Here is a 20,647-nt window from a genome sequence, read left to right on the forward strand (position 1 = left end):
GATGGGTAACTTATAGGCTTGTTCCAGTAGTTCAGTCTCAATTCATTTTCCTGCTTTAAAGTGAAATGCTTTATTAAATAAATAAAAAAGAAATAATTCACTGCATTTCCCACCAGGATTGTATTCCTGAAATACCATTCAGACCCTCCTGTTAAGAAAATAGGTTGCAGAGAAATTATTCAAGGGTTAACAAATATTTGAAAAGAGTTGGAGCCTGAAGGGGGATGGGTGTGTATTATTGTGGACTGACATTCTTGACCTCAGTTGACCGCATGGGTCAGCGCCTTAAAGCACTGGGTCACCAGCGTGCCGTATAGTATTTCTAAAATCCACCCATTATAACCATCTGTTGAAAGGTCAAAAATCGAAATAATGGCAGAAGCAGAATTCCGGTTTTAGTTGCAACATTTTAATATTCTCCATACGGACACATGATTGAGTTATGGCACTCTTGCTACCCTTCCCCCACTTGCTCAACACACTGCTTGCACACCAAAGAACCCCTCCCACATTTTTGGTTGACTTCAAAGACAACAAGTGAGTTCTCCAAATGTGTCTCTAAACATTTTCAGTCCCTGTATCTTGTGACCATCCTAACAGAAGAAATGTAGGCTATTAGTGAAACAGGATTTTCCTATTTTTCCATCCTAATGTGACTTTGTGTCCACATGAAGGTAAGCAATGCAACATATTTAGGATACGGTCTGATTGAAAGATTTGACAAGCATTTGTGTTGAGGCAGACAACACCCACCTTGTTCTACATAATAAACACAATGCATCGTTTACAATTTTTACTCAGAGGAAGTTGCCGTCATTGTGTATTATTTATTCTTACCTAAAAGATGGGAAATTTCAAATAATGACTAACAGCTCCCACATTCTACACTATTTTTTTTTGCCAGAACACTTCTGGTGTTATTCTACCAGGATTAAGGACACAACCTCCAAATTACACTGAATGTTTTGCTTATTTTCTTTTTCCAAACACTAGAAGCAATTACAGCTGTTGTACAAAACATTATGCTTTCACAATACTATTGTGGATTAATACCATTTGACTCCACACCTTCACTTTATTTTGAAAGTCTTAATCTGACTATCAAATTCCCACAAACCAAATTGTAAACTAATTTCTCCCGTTTGGTTGCAACATATTTATTCATCAGCTGGGCATCTCATCAGTTCGATTTCACCGTCATTTCTTGCTATTCTCAACAAAAACACTGCATGTCACCGTGAAACATTTCAACACGTGGGTCTTCAGACACCTTTTATTTTGAAGGCTGTACTCGGAAGTGTAGATTTCCCCCCGCTGGTTGCACTGTGGTGGCTGGGTGATGATTTGCTTACTTGGAGCAGGACTGAGTTTGGAGCGGGTACTGTGAAATGTGTAACCATGATGTTGCCTGGGTAATCAGCGGAGGACGTTAGGAGACAGAGGTAAGGACAACTGGGACAGCCGACACTTTTATTTATTATGCTGATCATTTTTAGACGACTCCGCTCCGATGAACTACTTTCCAATCTCTGACTTATTTTAAGAATGAATATTTGAAATAATGTCAGTTTTGGAGCGGGTGCTTGTAACATCGTTGTACAGCAGACATGTTTACAATTGACTCCAAGTTTGCCTGCAGCCCGATTTAGCGTTTTTTACAAACTTGATTCAGCGCAGCAGTATCGCAGACTCTTCGACACATCAAATTGGACTGTTTTTGGATAAACTAGGGTCTTTTATTTTCGCGTTCCCTCAAACACCGCGCTGACAGTAAACACGCGCGTGAAGAGGGTTCTTTTTTGTCGCAATGTGTTTGAATAATAAAGGTGGATTTGTGCGTGTGCACCTGATGCGCTCTGATGTTGCGGTTAGTTGAGGATGCAGCCTGTCAGCATCGCTCGAGGTGCTGCTCAGTGGTCCGACAACAATCATCATGCAGAGTCTTAACCCGCTCAGACAGTCATTTAGGTCTTTAAATGCGGTGAACATACACGTGCTTGTGTGAGGATTGAGCTTCATTACCACGCGTTCATCAATTTGATAGTTTTATAACTTATTTAGGGTTTTTTGACAGAGCTGCGTTAATTGCTTTGTATCTAATCATGAACGTGCGCATGCCTAAATGAACCAATCAGCCCCTTCAAGGCGTTTGTTAATAGCGGGTCTACCTGTTGAGGACACGGGCGCGCGCGTGTGTGTGTGTGCGCGCGTGTGTGTGTGAGGCGCTTGATAAATTGAACCGTCACCTCTCAGTATGCAGACGTTATTACAGCGACGTGACCGCTCTCAACGAGACCTCAGACTAATCACCTGCAATGGAAACTGTTGCTTTGTGCGTATCGACCTGTTGTCTGCTTTTGGTTCTTAATTAAAATACATAAACATGTAGGGCGCATGGAATACAACCCCCGAAGAGACCAAGTGGTGGTTTGAATTTCAAATAATATATCTTTAATTTGGTATTTTTTGAGAAATATTTATTCAAAACAAAAATTGATATCGATAGATCATGGATGAAAGTGTACACTGGAGTTTAAATAACAGTCTTTTGCATCACATTGAAAGTGAGACAGCCACTAACGATCCTCTACCCTTCCCCTCCACCCGAAGCTCAGACCTACAACTAGCTGAAGGCAAGTGAAGAAGGCAGGACAGCCACACCTCATGCGTGGGCTCAGCAAAGGTCCGAGTGGATACGGGTCTGACAAATATGGGTGTGCTCCAGCTCCACAATCCCACTCACCCCAGCACGCTTCTGCAGCGTGCCAATCAGCTGCGTCTGACTGGCACCTTGTGTGATGTCATCATCACGGTGGATGGCCAGGAGTTCCCGGCGCACCGCACCGTCCTGGCCTGCACCAGCAAAATGTTCGAGATCTTGTTCCACCGCAGCAGCTTGCGCTACGCCCTGGACTTCCTGTCCCCCAAGACTTTCCAGCAGATCCTGGAGTACGCCTACACCGCCTCGCTCCAGGCCACAGCCGAGGACCTGGATGACCTGTTGTACGCCGCTGAGATCCTGGAGATCGAGTACCTGGAGGAGCAGTGCCTGAAGGTGCTGGAGACCATCCAGGCGGAAGAGAACGAGGAGGTGCCGGTGAAGACTCCCACCTCGGGAGACCACAGTGACCACAGCAGGGCCAGGCACTGGAGGCACATGTTGATGTCCAAGAAGCATTCCATACAGGATGGACCCAACCGCATTAGTCCCACCGCTCTACACCACCTGGCGCTCTACCACATGACGGAGGGGAGCTCTCCTGGCTCAGAGCCCAAGACGGCTCCTGAACTGAGCCCCAAGTTGGACACGGAGGTAGACATGGAGAGCTCCCAGCAGCCTCAGCGTGGCAGTTCAGAGTTATCCCAAGCCTCAATCCTGGATCCTGGCAGAAGCATAAAATCAGAGAGCATGCAGGTGGATGATGCCAACGGCTGCGAGGGCAGGTCCTCCAGCACTGGAGAGGGAAGCTGCATGTCAGACCAGCCCAGAGACGAGGGCCCGGGGACGCCCCTGAGAGGCAGCGTAATCACCAGCGCTCGGGAGCTGCACATAGGCCCAGAAGACGGAGGAGGACAAGTGGTGGGGAACTCCCTCGACTGTTTCCCCGGGATCTCTGAGAAACATCTGGCCTCCATATACTCTGTGCCCTCCAACCACACAGGGGAGGGGATGCTGCCAGTGTCTCTTTCAGTGGCCCCGTCCCTGGGCGTGCCGCTGGACCCGAGGACCTACAGCGGCCTCCTGCACCAAGGCTTGCTGCACAGGGAGCTCCTCAGCAGGCTGGGCCAGTTTGCAGCAGGGATGAGGCACGAGGGCCAGGCTCAAGGCCAGCAGTGTTGTGGCGAGTGTGGTCTTCAGCTGCACAGCAGGCAGGCCATGGAGCAGCACAGGTAACCTGCACAAAACATCCATCAACACCACTTTTGTTTTACACACATTTTTTGCTACATTGTATTTGAAATCCATTTTCGCATCTTGAGTAATGGAAAATGAAAATGTGGGTCCAAAATCGAATCGTCACTTGTTAAACCCAAAAGAAAGAGGGCTTAGCTTTCGTCTCAGTGCCATTTGTCATGCCACTTCTACTCTCACTGCTCAACGTCTTCACAGACAAAGGTCTGTTGCGTGTAATAAAGGTTTTAAAGGAACGTGCAGGTGCACGTGTGCTTGTGCGGCATGATGAATGTGATCTGATTATGCTGTTGGGAGAAGCATTGGACACGTGTCCCTTGAATTGAACTGCTTCTTGGTCTGCAGGGTTTCTCCCCCCCCCCCTCCACCTCCCCACCACCCCAGCATGTGAAAATACTATGAGAGTTAAAAGCTGGAAGGGGCAACAGCAAATATGTTAATTTATCTCAGGGACACCTGCTCACATGTCTTAACAGTGAGACATCTCGGGAAGTTTTGAATCGGCTCTTTGTCAGGGATTTGATTTAAGGAAGCCTTGGTGTCGCATAACGCTGTTATTTACAGAGCTTTATTCTCTAGATTCTGTTTGATTATTTGAGCAGAAGCGTGCCCCGCACAACAGGCTGCCTCTCAGGCTATTTGATATGCATTCCTGCGCATCAGTAGAGAGGAGCCTCTCAGCAGGGACCAGACTGGACGCTTCAGCTCGATGATGCATAACTTCTGCTTCACGACCTGTCTCTGTTGTTTTTTTTGGTCATTCCTCCTTTATTCACGAGCTTGTCAGTTCCGATTTTGTCATCGTACGCTAAAAAGTTGCCCACTATCTCAGTGACAACTGTCATTGTCCGCGCCCGTGGCTGACATTTCAGCCTCGTGCCGCTCCAGAGTTGTGTTGAAAGCGCCCGGTGAAACAGAGCATCCTGTGGGATATTTAGCGATGCGCGTTGCTTACTCATGGAGACAGCCGGATGTCCGCAGGTAGAAGGAGTTACATTGGTGGCACTGCTTAAGGATGTAATGAAGTTGTTGTCTGTAACCAGGTCACTGAGCATACACACCTGGTCTGCAGATCGACATTTTGTGTTGTTGAAGAAGGTTCTCCATGGACAGTGTTCGTGGGAAAAACTACAGATAATTGACAGATTTAGTTTTGCATGTTTGCTTCATTAGTCCTTGTAGAATAAAGGAACAGAAAATATTGAAATTTAAAAAAGGCGATGCCTTCATAACAAAATTAAAACTAGATTTTCAGTTCATTTTTTAGGGTTATAGGAATATTTAGCATGTGTGAACACAACCTGAATTTACAGTTAATTTGCTTCTTTTTTAGGGATTGAAATAATACCACTATTTTATTTATATGTATACATATATATTTTTTTGGGGTCTTTTATGTTTTTATTATAGTGGAGTGGAGACAGGAAATAAGACGAGAGAGATGGGAGATGAAATGCAATAAACCCGTCGAGCCGGACCCGAACTGAGACGGTGTGGTTACATGGTCAGCCTTTTAAACACCAGCAGGACGCTCCGTATTTCTCTTCTTTCAATCATTAACTGCAGAGAGAAAAGAGGAGATATATACATCACGGTTAGACGGTTGACACCTCAGACTGCTGGGCTGTCAGCATACCCAAAATAAAAATAAATCACACTCATCCTGTAGTGCGATCTTTAAAATGACAGTAAAACGCCAAAAACCTGTTTGTGCTCCTGGAGCATGTAGCTCCAAAAATATTCTTTTCCCATCACATGTTCATGTTGATTTCAAGCATGCTGAGTTATATCTCGAGACTCGTTCGTTTTGACCACAGAGTGTATTTAACCGTGGAGTCTTTTCAGGCTGTTAGCAGGGTGATATAAGGATAACAGCACAGATGCCTTGCATGCTTGGATGTGTGTGTGATATGATATGATGGGTTTAGCTGCCGGCAGAGCTTCAGCGAATCGTCGTCTTTTTCTCCTTTTCATTGCAGTTACAGGAGAAGTGTATGTGTGTGTGTGTGTGTGCATGCTCGGGTGTGAGTTAGCGTGCATGTACTTAATGTGTGGTGTGTTGTTGTGTGCATGCCCAGTGTCTTGCAGTGCTGGCGGGTGGAGTCACGCGTATGTCTGCACTCTGAAATTAGCCAGATATCCTATTGTCTGTGTTCTTTTAGCATTCATGCGTTGTGATTCACAACTCCAAGGGCCTCTTACACTAATGATGTTGCATTCAGCGAGGGATTCTTGACGGAATTAAAACATGCTCCTCTTGTTACGAGGACAATGATGCTTCTGGGTTAGGGAGACCTTAAAGAAAGGAAGAAAAAAAAGGCACAGAACCGAGATACTTTTATTATCACAAGTGCGCACTCGCTCTGTTCTCGTCCCTGTTAACACGCTCGCATTTGTGTTTGTCTTTCCACAGGAGGCTGCATAACGAGGAGAAAGGCCACGGCTGTGAATACTGTGGCAAACACTTCCAGGACAGCATGCGGCTAAGGATGCACATGCTGTCTCACACAGGTACTTAGTAACTCTTACACTCTCATCTCAGAGTATTCAGTGCTCATGAAGCCTCTCGATAGTGCGGCCTTTCAAATGCACCTGTTCATACTACACCCCCCCCCTCTCCTCCGCCTCCTCCTCCTCCTCCTCCTACCAGTTAGTGCTGCTCCGAATACTTGGATCATGCTTTCTTGTCCATGCTTAGGTCTACGTACCTCTCCCTCCCTCTCCTCTGCGTTGCTCTCTAGTCTCTCCCTCCGCTTGAATCGTTTCTGTGGTTTCTTTTCTTTTTTTTCCTTTTTTTTTTTTGGGAGACTCTGGCAGCTCGCCAGCTCTGCCCCTTCTGAGTGATGACATCATCAGCTGCCGGCAGGCCTGGGTGTTCTGCCAGTGTTCCGAAGCGTGTGTGATGGCTCGCTCGCAGATGTGTGTCCAGGAACACACTGTACCCAAATGCAGTCTTAATCAGACCTGACTGCTCTCCCAGCTACTTTATCCAAAATAGAGAAAGAGGAGCGGGGGGGGGGGGGGGGGGGGGTGAGGAGAGGGGATGGGATGGGTGAGGAGGGGGGGGATCAGGGACTAAAAATGAAACTAAAACAGCAACAGAAACCTCAGTCAGGATATGTGTATAGACAAGGCGAGGTCCCTGTCCTCTCCAACGTGACATGCTGCTGACAGTTGAGAGGGAATCTGCTTCTTTAAACTTCACCTGAGTTGTCCTTTTATACCCTCTGCGTAACCTCAAACACACATATTGTCTTGCAATACCAGCAGATCTTCGACAACACGCTTTGATTTTCAATTCACAGTGACATCCGCAACAGCAGCACCTTTAACCTAATTAGAATTTTCGTATAAACTCTCCGCATCCCCATGTGTCAACCCATAATACTACAAAAAAAAGAAAACAAAAAAAAGAGAGAGACGTGGATCTCATTTCTTTGTCACCGTGTATTTCGGTATAGCAGCCTTAGATCCCGCTGGTTGCTAAGGAGCGAGTGCTCCGCTGCTCTAATGGGCTGATTTGGTATTCAGCTCGATGCTGGCTCTTATTTTGGTATGCCAGACAAAGTGTTTTGATGGAGGACGATTGCAGCCGCGTCTGGAGACAGTTTGATGGTTTATGGATGAGAGCACACTCCGTGCCTTTGACTGCACAAGACAATGTACTATGTTCTCTTCTTCCCTTATCACACAATCTCACACAACACAGCACACTGGACAGCATCACACAACATCAGCATCTACAACACTGCTCTGGTATTACTCCTAGATTCCACTTTCCACCAACTTTTATTTTTGCACAGTGTAACAAAACGCACCGGTTCCAAAACAGTAACCAGTTTGTTTTCAAAAAATTGTTTGTTTTTCGAAATGAACAGATTGGGGCTTTTTTTTCGTGATTTGTGAGCAGCACTGGGAACAGTGGCACAGTGTCTGTGTATAGAGGCATCGTAACAGTTGAAAGAGGACCACATTTAGGCTGTAGCGCTCACAGTTCCCGAAGCTTGTGGGTGTTTTAATGAGTCATTTTAACTTCATTTAAAGCCAGCTGAGCAGAAAATAGATCAGTGAATGAGCCCTGGGCCAGTATGGATCTGCAACCGATTTACATCTCTGTGAGAGCCAACCCAGATCCAAACAGCTGTGTGTGCGTGTGTGTGTGAGAGAGAGAGCGAGAATGTGTGTGTGTGTGTGTGTGCGTGCAGATCTGTCCTATGTGTCTGTCTGTGCAGGTGTGAGGTGAGTGCAGAACAAGGATTGAACATTTCTCCGAGCAGTATGCATACTTGTCTCTTTCATGTCTTCATCAGAAAAGACAAGGGCATTCCAAAGGTGAACTGGGAACTGTAGTTACAGTTGCATGCGATGGGATTCGGGGTGTTGACTCTGAAGTGGGTTTTTTTTTTTTTTGATGAAGGGATGTGCCGCAGGCGGGAAGCGTCTGCTGTAGAGAGAACACCCAGTCCTTCTGTGGCCTCTCAGGCAGACAGTCTGCTCACTGTTCAGAGTCTGATAACAGGGCACGGTAAATAAAACTCTCCAGCTTGGCTCTTTTTTTTTGTCAAGAAGAAGGGCCGTTGCACCCTGTCTGGTGCTTTTGTTTGTCCTGAGTTGTGTTTTTATGGCGCTTTCCTCTACTCCATTGTACTCCGTGCATTTGCTTCCTTATGTTCACACCTGAAAAGCACAAAGTGTGTGACAAGCGGGGGGGGGGCTCTTTGGTGACTTTTGAAATAGGGCGCCTTTGTTCCCATTGCCGCTTTTCCCCTTTAAATGGTAAATTAACTGACTGACCCTACAATCACAAACACACGCGTTTGTGTTTACTGTCCGATCAAGAGACCTTATTATGAATTTGATTCTTTCTACAGCTCCCGCAGAGGCGCTGGTGTGTGATCAGTGTGGAGCGACATTCTCCTCAGAGGACGCTCTGGAAGCCCACAAGCAAACACACACAGGTAATTTACTCACACACACACACACACACACACATTACGTCAAACCTGGACAGCATGCGTTGACCTGTCGAGCAAGCCGTGACTACAGGAATTGCACTCGTGGGTCTAAACTTGCTTGTCATGCTAGCTGGGTTAAACTGTTCCTGTCATGATGCTCCATAATGTGTCAACATGGAGGTGGGAGGCCCCTCTCACATATCACCCACTAATATCTCTTGGCATCCAAAGCCACTGCATGCCACAGCGCCATCATCACACTGCCAGTATTACAGTTTGACAGACATACTTTCCTCACCTCTCGCCTGAGAGTGCCTGTGGAATTAATGACACTCACACTCGACAACAAGATGAACACCTTCTGTTTATCAACAATATTAATCGAGAAAATGTTTGTATTCCGACCTTTTATCATCCAGTGAATGACTGGCATTGACAGTTGAATATACTTTCTTAATTAATAGTTGTGTTGTTGTTGGCCGAGTGGCTGCACAAACCTGGAAGGTGACTTGTGATTTCCGATCTTGGATCTTTACAGTTTGGAACAAATTGCCTGAGGAGCTGAAGTCGTTTTCATCTTTTTAAATCAATTCTTAAAACCCACATGAATAGACTTCTGTGTTATTGGTAGCAAGCAAGCAGCAACTTATCGCTTTCCAAGGAGAGGAAAAGGGAAACAATGAGATAAGGCAATATATGAAACAAGAACAATTAATTATATAACCTGAAGTCAAGGGCAGACTTTCTTATAATCAGTCAATTAGTATTTGTATTGCTATCATCAAGATTGTTATTGTTACTTCTAGTGCCACTTTATTATTATTAATATTTTCTCTATCAACTTGAACTGTATTATCTGAAAGGTGCTGCCGGGTCAAACAAAACTCACCTAAGATACATAAAACATAATGATAAAAAAAAAACTCCTACATGTTACCACACAAGCTAACATGACACCATTTACATCAGTTCTGGGCAATAAAAAAGATGTGAAGACATTTTGCCAGGTTCGGTTGCTTACATTTCAGCATTTTCTGGTTGTTTTTTATTCTCTGCCAACATGGCTTTCTCAGGACTTATATCTCTTTGATTGATAAGGGAGGGAACTTCCCTTGAATAGTTTGACCCTTAAAACTTTCTGAACAAAAGCTTAAAAAAAACATTTTACAATATAAATGAATTATTAACGCTTGTTGGTTCATTTTAGTCGATTGACAGAAAATGATCTTGATAACTGATTAACCGTATTAACCTTAAAGTATTTTTTCAAGCAAAGTAGCCAAACATGTTACTGTTTCCGCCTCTCTAAAGTCAATATTTGAGAGTAAAATTAATATCTTTGATATTTTGGCTTGTTGGTTTGACAAAAGAAGCAATTTGAAAACTTGATGGACACATTTAACTATTGTCCAACATCTAAATGACCAAAAGATTCATTGATAATGAAAATAATGTTGAGTTGCAGCCCTTTAGGGAGGACAAAAAAACAACCTATGACCCACTGTTTTCCACACAGTGATGATAAATACGAAATAACACGATCAGTCAAATATGAAGCCACGACCTGGCGAGTTCCCAAAGCATTAATAACTGGTTTATTTATTCCAAGTTTATTTTCATTGATACGATAAAGCCTTAACAAGTCTGCCTCGAAGTGAAGCGGGACTTTACTCTTGAACAATATCGCATTAGCTTAAAGTGAGAACGACGAAGCAACACCTGTTCGACTCTGTCAACTGTGAAAAATAAGTCGTATTGTTGTCAGACGACACATATGCCTGACGGTGTCTGAATCCACACCTTTTCTGCTACTGTCAGAGAAAGGCGATAACCCTCGCAGGAGCATTGGCATGTAACTGTAACTCCAGGTGGCACACACAGTATGAATACTTAATGGCTGTGGACATGGAGGGGTGTTAACGATGCCCAGAAGATTCTACCCTCGCCTCCCCAAGTTGTAAACATCCACAGCTCAGTTTCAGCTTGGCAGTGCATCCACAGCAGGGTACGGGAGGGCATTACTCCCTCATTTCTGACACGATCTCAGCTCGCCCGACTGTGACGCATGACCCTTGATATCTCATCGTTGCTCTCACGGCCTACACCGACATGAGTTACAGGTAATTAAATCAGCTGTGTTAAGGATATGGCCCAGGATCGCTCATCGGCTTTAATTTGCCGTGCGGCATAACCAGTGAGCCGCATGACTTTCCTCTTCGCTGATTAACACTCGTCGGACCTCAGCAGCTGCAGAACTGCTGTCCACCTCCTCTGGGAGGGAGATAACGCCACCTTTGGGAGATCTTACTCTGAAGCAGTTTGGCAGCACTGGCTGGCGACAGTGAAAGTGTCTTTAGCTATTTTGATATGTCAGAGGTGAATAGCCGTGGGTTGCTGAAGTTAGAGATCAAAGAGGGGGGGGGGGGGAGGATTTGGGGGCGGAGTTGACTGTGGGAAGGGAAGGGAGTAGGGGGCATGTGAGGACTTCCTGAGGGCAGGAGGACTGCTGCTGGTGTGTTGGATGCCAGGACGGAGAGGAAAACAACATCATGTGCTGCTATTTACTCCTCACCACAGCACTGTCATCATCTCCTCTGACCTACTTGTCGGCGCCCAAAGTAAAAGAATGGATCTGTCTCCGAATTGCTCTCACAACAAAGGGGTTTGTCTCATCAGAGCAAGTCAAAGGCTCTGGGACACCCAGTTCTCAATTTTGGAAAACCAGAGACTGTAGCTTATCTCCAGCACGCACAGAAATCGACTGTATACAGTGTGCTGCAAGCCATGCTGGCTGACCATTTTGCCGCTTTGCCTTCAAGGCAAAGGCCATAAGAGTGCTGCCTTTGTGTACTCACAGCAGCTGCACTGTTTCCAGACATAACAGGCTGCCTCATCAAGTGAATAATATTACCTTCTGTCCGAGCCCTAATTAAACGGTCCTGTAGCTCATTCAGCTACAGCCCCGGCTCTATAATGTGGACCTTTCAGCTCCCCTGGCTGTGTGTCCGTCATCCTACAGCACCCTCCTGTTAATACCCAGCTGTAATTCATACAAGCCTTAAGCTGATTTGAACTGTGCTCTGTTTGACCGTTGCACCCCCCCCCCCCCCCCCCCCCCCCCCAGTATTTATTTACCCTCGCTGTCATGATACACAAAGTCCCGGGATGCCCTGTCCTTTTCGCATCGAGCGAAATACAGTAGATGGAGAAAATATTGTAAACATTCGAGGAATCGAGGCGAATGAAACCCGCCTGTGACCTCAATGAACCGATCCATGGAATGGTGGTTAAAGACGAGGAACGTATCTCTTGTTGCATTAATTATGAAGTCGGTTGTTCCTCACTCGGGTAGATTAGCAGTCTGCTGACGAGCGCCCGGGGTTGTTTAAGGTACAGCTGCAGGGAGCCATCTGCATGACCGCGTACAGTAGCGAGTCATGTGAGGTCTATAGCACATAACGGAGCCTGCATAACTGTGTATGTTTTAGCTGGGGTGGTATCAGTGAGAGAGTGAGCTCACTGTGTATGCACTGAGCGGGGCCTTGGGACATAGTGTCTTCACATTGCATACTCCAGCTAGAGGACATGATCAGCCCGTGATGTAATATTGTAAATTGTGAAATTCCCTTCCCTCTTGATGGCAGCCGAAGATTTGTTTTGCTTTGACTTGGCTGTCATTCGCAACTTAACTGGAACAAATACCCTTATTAATAGATCAAATTCTGCGCAAGCATCTCTTTAAATAACGCAGGTCAAATGAAATGTTTTGTTCCGATGTATTTCAGCAAATGTAAAAGACAAAATGATTCACAAGTCAATCATTAATTGGTGGGCTCGGGACACTGAAGTTTAGATGTGCGCAGCAGAAATTATACAGAACTGCGGCCGTCACTGAACACAATCTCTTGTTCAATTTGCAGTGGGTTTACTCCCAGATTCTCAGGGTGGGAAAACTTTTGTTTGCCGCTTGAAAAGAAACAGGCTGCGCTTATTTGTGAATGAAGGGATTACCTTGAACACTTCACCCCAACAAGGACCATGATCCTATCTGGTTGCCTAGACACATGGTTTTGTTTCTCAGGCAGCGTGAGAGCGTGGCTGGCTCCCACCTCGAGTTGGACTGAATAAGTGGCAGATGTGTGAAGGCAGCCCATGTTAAGTCACACATGGCCTTAGTAGAGCTATGCTGAAATAGCATAGCCACCTCAAACTGTCCTGAATTACTAACCTAATTGTGCATTAGACAAGCAGCTCAGTCATATAATGCACACAGTCAATGTTTATATTTTCTGCCTCTCAGCAGATTTGCTTGAAAGCAATCATTATTCCCACTGTTGAGGCTCCCTCCCAGTAAACACAATGCTCAGTCAACGCTCCGGCCTTTGAGGAATACCATTGATTACATGGTGTTTGCCCCATTGAGGGCCAAAGGTCAGGGGGTCATCCTGTGCCTTCAAAAACCCAAATCCCGAGCCCATTGTCCGGTTAAGGGTGAGAAAGCAGGGGGCAACGACCGCCAACTTTAGGGCTTATTCTCTCATAAAGAAGCTCCTCTGCACTTATAACCAAAGCTGACTGGAAAACTCTACAACTGCAAATCCTTCTCCTTTGAAAAGTGAACAGAGCGCAGCGAGGCGAAATGCCACCACGAACGCACACAAACACTTCCTCGCCTCCGAAAGGTTTTTTGTTTACACTTCCAAGATGTTATTTGTTATTTTTATTTCCAGCGTCGCCTGCGCAGAATCAAACCGAAAGCGACTGCTGAGCTGTTGTCACCGTGTGACAAGCTGAGATCAAGAGGGAGATTCCTGTGACAGAATGCTTGTCATATTTCTTAACTCAAGTTTCGGTATTATTGGTGACAGAAGGATCAGGTGATACATCTGTGAGAGTCTGCGAGTGTGTCAGGAGTAATGGTTTAACCTCCACAAAGAAACTGGGATGATAAACCTTCAGAGCCCACAGAACAAAGTATGCAGGCTGCATTGAAACACGCATTTACAACATATGCTACTTAATGAAGAGAGGGTAGAGAGTCTGATTAAAGTAGCTTTGAGTAGCTGCAGGGTGTTTAATGTGTTATTCAGATGTTTGAGGGCTCTGCTCTGCTCAGACTGCAGCTGTGGTATCCTGGATACATCGGAGCAGGAAGCACTCCCCCTGCTGGCTGCAGCACATATTACAAGAGAAACTGGTTAAAGCGGATCCGCATCTCAGGTCATGCAGAGACTGCAATTCTGTGCCTTTTAAATGCCTTTATCCATTTCTGGATGGATCATTATCCAGGCTCCACTGTTGCACGGTGTCTAGTGAACAGGCATTCGTTCGGTATGACTCAGACAGAAAGGGAAGCTGGTTGGACGGTGAAAGGATTTCCTGTATGGTCAGCGAATGAGAGGAGTGGAGAGGGCGCAGAGGCGGTGAGAATGGAGGGTCTTTTGTCTTCAACTAAAATATTGTGATCCGTGGGTGAGAAAGAACTTTGGTCATTAGGCGACAGCATGAAGGCAGGGATTGTAGGAGTTGCGTGAGGAGCCTATGACTAATGGGCTTGGTCAATGAGGGCCTGAACCTCATTGTGTGCCCTTTGTGCAAAAGTCCACAGGCTAAAGCCTCTGAACAGGTGCAGTTCATTCCACTGGATCGCCTCCCTGCAGGATTGTTTGGATCAGGGAATGTCTTTCATCCTGTCTTTTTCTCTGCTAATGATTACGAATGATCAGTTCTATTAGTGCCGTTTTTTTTTGGGGTGAAAATGTCAACACTATAGGTTTAAAAAGAAGCCCCGCAATTTCAAAGACGAGGCTTTGTGCCTCTCTGCCAAATTATAGCAATACGTGACATGTGAAGTCTGAAAAAGCGTCTCGCTTTGTTTGAGCAAATGGTGACACGTGGATTAGAAAACAACACACAATGAATGTTTCTGATTTTTCCTTGAAAATGTGAATTTGCTTGATTCGTTTCCTTTTCTTTCTGCCTTCAACAGGCTTGCCTGTTAACTTGATTGAACCTAAAGCAAGCGTCTGCCACTCTTCCCTCTTAGTATGAGTGTGCTGTATTCCTTTCCCTGCGTTAATTCCAATTTAATTGCCAGTTGCCTCAAGGCACTTCAATAACAGTAACAAATGATTTGATTTAGTGGACCTCATCAGACTGCATTTTAAATGCGACACAGCAACCCCACTTGAATTCCAATGAAGTGCTGGCACAGTCCTCTGTTTACTAATGATCCTCCGCTGGAGATGTCTGATTGAATCTGAGTCAGGAGCAATGGGACCTGCTAGCATTGTAAATGATCTGCAACCTGAGCAGACAGAGAAATAAGGACCTGATAATCTCACATTAAAGCCTCACTCTCCAGGACATGCACATTATGTCCAATGCAGCTGATTAACCAGTCCCTCTGTCTTTACCCGCATGTGTGAATTTGCATCGGTGCGAATGCCAGGACGGATTTGAATGCTGGCGTACACAGCCCGTAGATCAAGTGTTGACTGTATGACAGCCAATGGATCTTCTTCATATAGCCATTTTGACTTGCGCTACCCTGCCAGCGACTCCCTCTCTGTATTCCTCTCCACACTCTGTGCAACAGGAAAGCAGCCCCAAAGAGATGCCAGGTCACACACAGGATTAAACTGGATTGTGTTTTTTCCTGCAGTCCTGCCTTTAATGGCTTGATATCACTACTTAGCATTCTGCACAGAGCGCATAGAGTCGGCATCATTTAGGGTGGAGCTACTATCAGCCGCTCTTTGAGCACAGAGACAGAGGACTTCACAGGCTGGAGCTGACTCCTGATGGGGAATGAAGAGAATAATTACACATCTAACACACCAGGAAGGAGCCATTGATTGTGTGATTGGCATGCTGTGCATTGTGTGGGAAATTCTTAAAGAAAACAATGACTTTCATGCTTTAAAATAGAACGCATGAAGACTCGCAGTTGAAAGTGCCTCTGGGCTTTTAGGGGGAGTTAGTTTAGGTAGAGGCACTTGCTCTTTGAAAGAAGCTTTCCCCTCTGAGGACTCACACAAAGTTGAAGTGACCCAGTTTCCCCACTTACGGCCCTGTCTGTGTATGGTACTGAAATAACTGTGCGTCTGTGTCTTGTGCGTTCTCCAGGGACTGACATGGCGGTGTTCTGTCTGCTGTGTGCAAAGCGCTTCCAGACCCAGAAGGCCCTGCAGCAGCACATGGAGGTCCATGCAGGCAAGCACAGCTACATCTGTAGCCACTGCGAGCGCCCCTTCCCCAGCCACACGACCCTCAAAAGACACTTGCGCTCGCACACGGGTAAGAGACGGATCATTTGCGCCGTCATCGCCGCCTATAGTGTTATCTCCTGTGCTAAAACATACGCATGCGGTGGCAAACGCGTGCATATTTAGAAAAAGAGACAAAGACAGCTGTGTTTATTCGTGTGTATGGGTTCATTTCCTTAGGTTACTGGCTTTAAGGTTTTCGACAATTTGCACGCATCCTCTCCCACCCTCCTTTCCCCTTCTCTACGAGATGACTCACCTCTCTGATGACAGAACTGTACCGTTATGGCCGGTGCATATTTAGGGCAATTTCATCCTGTTTATATTTTGGGTTCTTAGGCAGCCTTTGGGCTTCCGCAATTCACGGCTGTCAGTTCTAGTGTGGTTCACCCAAAATGATAGAGGGAACCCAAATACATTTTGAAGGAAAAGCAAATGGAAATGACTTGTCTGTGTGTTCTAGCGAGGGCGAGTCTCAGTGCCGCAGGAGACTTGAGAGATATTTACTGAAAAGATGTCCCTCTTTCTTCTTTTACCTTAAATAACACTCCCAGCTGTCAGGATGGCTTGATGTCTAGACAGGAGAAATACATAATTGATGTGAAGAGACAGAAGTGAAGGGCGTTTTGGCCATGGCAGCGTATCTTGCTTGTACGGCATTCTGCATGGAAGTAACATTTTGTAAATGTCATCTGCTCCACAGTGGGGTGGGGTGGGGGGGGGGGGGGGGATTGGGGAGAATCGGCCTGTAATGAGGAGAGCAATGTATCCTCTGACTTGGCTGTTGCTGTGGACACTGAGATAATGAGGCACATAGGTCATTGAAGATGAGTCAAACCCTCAGCCTTGGAGAGCAATAGATTAACTACAGTATAGAGAAACGAGCAGTGCATGCCTGGAGGACTTTTATTAGCTATTAGCAGACAGCCAAGAGGAGTATCCTCATGTCATAACATTAGCAACGTCTGAAAGCACATCATTTCCCTGCTTGATATGCATGTGCAGAACGGGCTTTGTGACGATTTGACCTACGCAGCCACATATGCACCCGTATACCATGCCGTGCCGAGGAGAAAGCCGCTAATGCTTCTCGCGATAATGGACCGTTGTTGGTGTTGTGGCTACTGCGGTGACGCAACTGTGTTTACAGGCGATCACCCGTTTGAGTGTGAATTCTGCGGGAGCTGTTTCAGAGACGACGGCACGCTGAGGGGCCATAAACGCATCCACACAGGAGAGAAGCCTTATGAGTGCAACGGCTGTGGGAAGAGGTTCAGCCTCAAACACCAGCTAGAAACACACTACCGTGTCCATACGGGTGAGAGTCCAGACAGGACAACACACTCAAACATACAAGTTAGCAAGGTGTTCGGGGGTTTTACTTCTACCAATGGGGGTGATTTGGTGCCGTTATTAAATATCTTCCAATTTATAACGATAAGGCTAATGGTAAAGTATTTAGTTTTTGTCAACAAATCCCATAAATGGACCAAAACCAACAATTCATTTGTTATTTATTTGTTATTTTACTGACAAGTATTGCTTGTGGAGCTTATTTTGTCTTCATTATGATGAACACGGCCTCTATATGTTATTTTTAGAGTAAAAAACGGCATTCAAATCGAAATTGGGACTAAATACAGTAAATTCTTACAACTCATTTTCGATAATCTTGATGGTTTGCAGCTTTTAAAGCTATTTTACGGTATAATAAGTGTAAACCTACAGAGCGCTTTTAAATATAATTACGTGATATAAAAAAACCTCGACCGAACCACTGATTTAGATCGTTAAGATGTGCAACGGGTCTAAATTGTATTCCAGGTTGCCGATTGTACTAACTGCTACCTGATTCCTTGCTGAGGTCAGAGAGAAACCTCTGTCGTACTTGCGGTGGATGACTCTGACTGGCCAATAACTAATTAGCAAACCGATATAGGTCTAATCCTAGAGCACGAACAGACACAAACGCCACACAATACCTCAACAAGTACAGTGGACTGAAATCGAGGTGAGTCCCGTTTCACCTGGCATTCCGTCCGGCTCCGGGTCGACAAGGTTAATGCTGTATTGTTGAATGTTTCAGGTGAGAAGCCATTCGAGTGTAAGCTGTGTCACCAACGTTCCAGAGACTACTCGGCTATGATCAAGCACCTGCGCACTCACAACGGAGCGTCTCCGTACCAGTGCACCGTCTGCCAGGACTTCTGCCCGAGCCTGGCCTCCATGCAGAAGCACATAAAGGGCCACAAGCCAGAGGATGTGCCAGCGGACTGGAGGATAGAAAAGACTTACCTGTACGTCTGTTACGTCTGAGCAGGACTTGGACCCCGCCCCCGCACACACACTGTCACTGTTGGGTGAAAACCTCGTAACTCCAGTGTTGCTGTTTTTTTCACGCTGAAAGATTACATGTCTCTCTATGTAGGTTTAAAAAAAAAAAATATTTCAGACTCTTTTTTGGATAAACTGAAAAAAATACATTGTGGTAAGTTGTCATTCTGGGAGATACAAGGTTTTTACCTGACAACTGAGACACGCAAGCACCAATACAAATGTGTGTACACACTAGGGCTCCAACTAATCTTCAGTTTCATTATCAATTCGATCATTTTTACTGCTAAGTGATGAACCGTTTAGTGTGAGAAATGTCATAAAAGTAGTCACATTTTGGTGACAAGGGGACATCTTGGAATAACTGCTGTTAGGTCGTCCGACCGACTGTCCAGTCTGAAGAGATTCAGTTTACAATGACACGGAACAGTGAAGAGCAGCGAATTGTCACAAAGGAAACCCTGAATATTTAGCGTTTCCCCCGAGAAATTACTTCAACTCAAAATTTCTTGCCGACTTATTATTTCAGCCCTCGTGCACATAAACATACACACACTCTCCCTCTCTTCCTCACACACACACAGTTTTGCTATGAACTGCGTCTCTAATGGATCCACTGTGGTTAAAGTGAAAGCCACAATGGCTGTGACTGCTGACCTGTATATGTAGCGGGAGCTTTTCGATTGATTGATTGATTGATTGCTGAACCATCAGGCAACCCGAGTCATCTTCTCTGATTGTGCAGTCGACGAAAATGATTCCATGAAGGCTTGATGGGCTGAAATTTGCAACATTATCTTGCCTAAATTCCTGTGACTTTTAAGTTTTATTTTCTGCTGTTGGATTTTATTTTTGGAGTTTTTTTATGTTGCATGTACTTGAATGGCTGCCACCTTTTGACCTCATAAGCTTTATCTCTTTAATTGCCTTGTCTTTCTTGCAGTGGGTGTTGTTTTTTTTTTCGAGATAGCTTGCTGACAATTTGAGTTTCTGTTGCAATGTAATAGGTTTTGCTATTTATATGTTGTTTATTTGTTACCAAATATGTGCTGGTTTTCATCACACAGTCTGTGTCATCTTGGTTGGATTTTTAGGAGAGAGAGAGAGAGCTCTACCTCTCCTAACCATTAAACCTACTGCAAATTATTCAGTCATCAGTCGTTCAAATTTTCTCACAAATTTATTTCAATGGACAAGCAGTGAGTAAAAAAAAAAAACAGCCTCTTTTATGTGTAGGTTTTTATTATTAACTATATATAGATGTCTTATAAGATTACAGAATCTGAATTTCCGAGGAGAAAATTAAAGAGGACGTGAGAAGAAGTTGTTTTTACAAAACCTGAAAAGAAAAATTCTGACATTGAATCACTATGAGCAGGTTATTGTCAGTTGTAGTGTAGCTGTAATGTACAAATTGTCATGGTCTGTTATTCCCTAATGTGAGCCTAACACAGGCCGTATAGATTTAAACATGTTGTATTTTTGTATTACGGTAATTTGCTATCTGTTTACATTTGGTATGATTTGAGAAACATCTTAATGTGTGTGTGTTTTATAAGTCTCTGATTAAGATCCCTCCCTTGTGCCTCTTTTATAAGTAGAGCATTGATGTGCTTGAGTACATGGGTCTGTGCTACTGGTTGTTGTTTCTGGGTGTTTGTTTATTGTTACTTAATTAAAGATAAGACTGCCATGTACATCCACTTTGTCTGAACATTGCAACTGGAAGAATCATACTGTGATTGTGACTGATCCTCTGAGACAAGTGTGTACTTTTTACATCACAGTTGCTTGAAACGTGCATCAACTTGTTCCCTTCAAAGTGACAATGGACTGAGATTTCTGGATGAAAACAGTGTGTACAGCAAATCCCGGCGTCTGTGGGCATTAAGTAGCCAACAACACTCAGTGCCATGAAAACACACATTCACTGTATCTATTCTACATGAACATGCACTATAAATGGATTTCCTTGGTGGACCAAAAGAAACGGAGCACTTTTGTTTGAAAAGGGTTTATTCTTTGATCTTTCTATGTTGTGATGATAATGCAGATGTCCTTTTATTTGATGTGTCCTAGAAGGATGTGATTAGCATTGTTTAGATTATGTCAATGTCTGTCTACCTCAGGGCCAGATCAAAGCTCGACCTGGTATCCAATCAGGGTTGTTCCTCTTG

The 20,647-nt window shown here is 44.9% G+C and overlaps 1 protein-coding gene across 1 annotated transcript; it reads left to right on the forward strand.

The window, feature by feature from the left end:
* Positions 1-1,381: 1,381 nt before the first annotated feature.
* Positions 1,382-19,124, forward strand: zbtb16b (zinc finger and BTB domain containing 16b). Its single transcript, XM_079272416.1, has 7 exons — positions 1,382-1,442; positions 2,616-3,891; positions 6,327-6,424; positions 8,785-8,871; positions 15,997-16,167; positions 17,287-17,454; positions 18,223-19,124. Exons 2-7 carry the CDS (start codon positions 2,711-2,713, stop codon positions 18,450-18,452), a joined length of 1,935 nt encoding a protein of 644 aa, XP_079128542.1. The 5' UTR covers positions 1,382-1,442; positions 2,616-2,710; the 3' UTR covers positions 18,453-19,124.
* Positions 19,125-20,647: the final 1,523 nt, after the last annotated feature.

The sequence above is a fragment of the Melanostigma gelatinosum genome (genome assembly GCF_949748355.1).
Source record: "Melanostigma gelatinosum genome assembly, chromosome: 7".
NCBI classification, from domain to species: Eukaryota; Metazoa; Chordata; class Actinopteri; order Perciformes; family Zoarcidae; genus Melanostigma; species Melanostigma gelatinosum.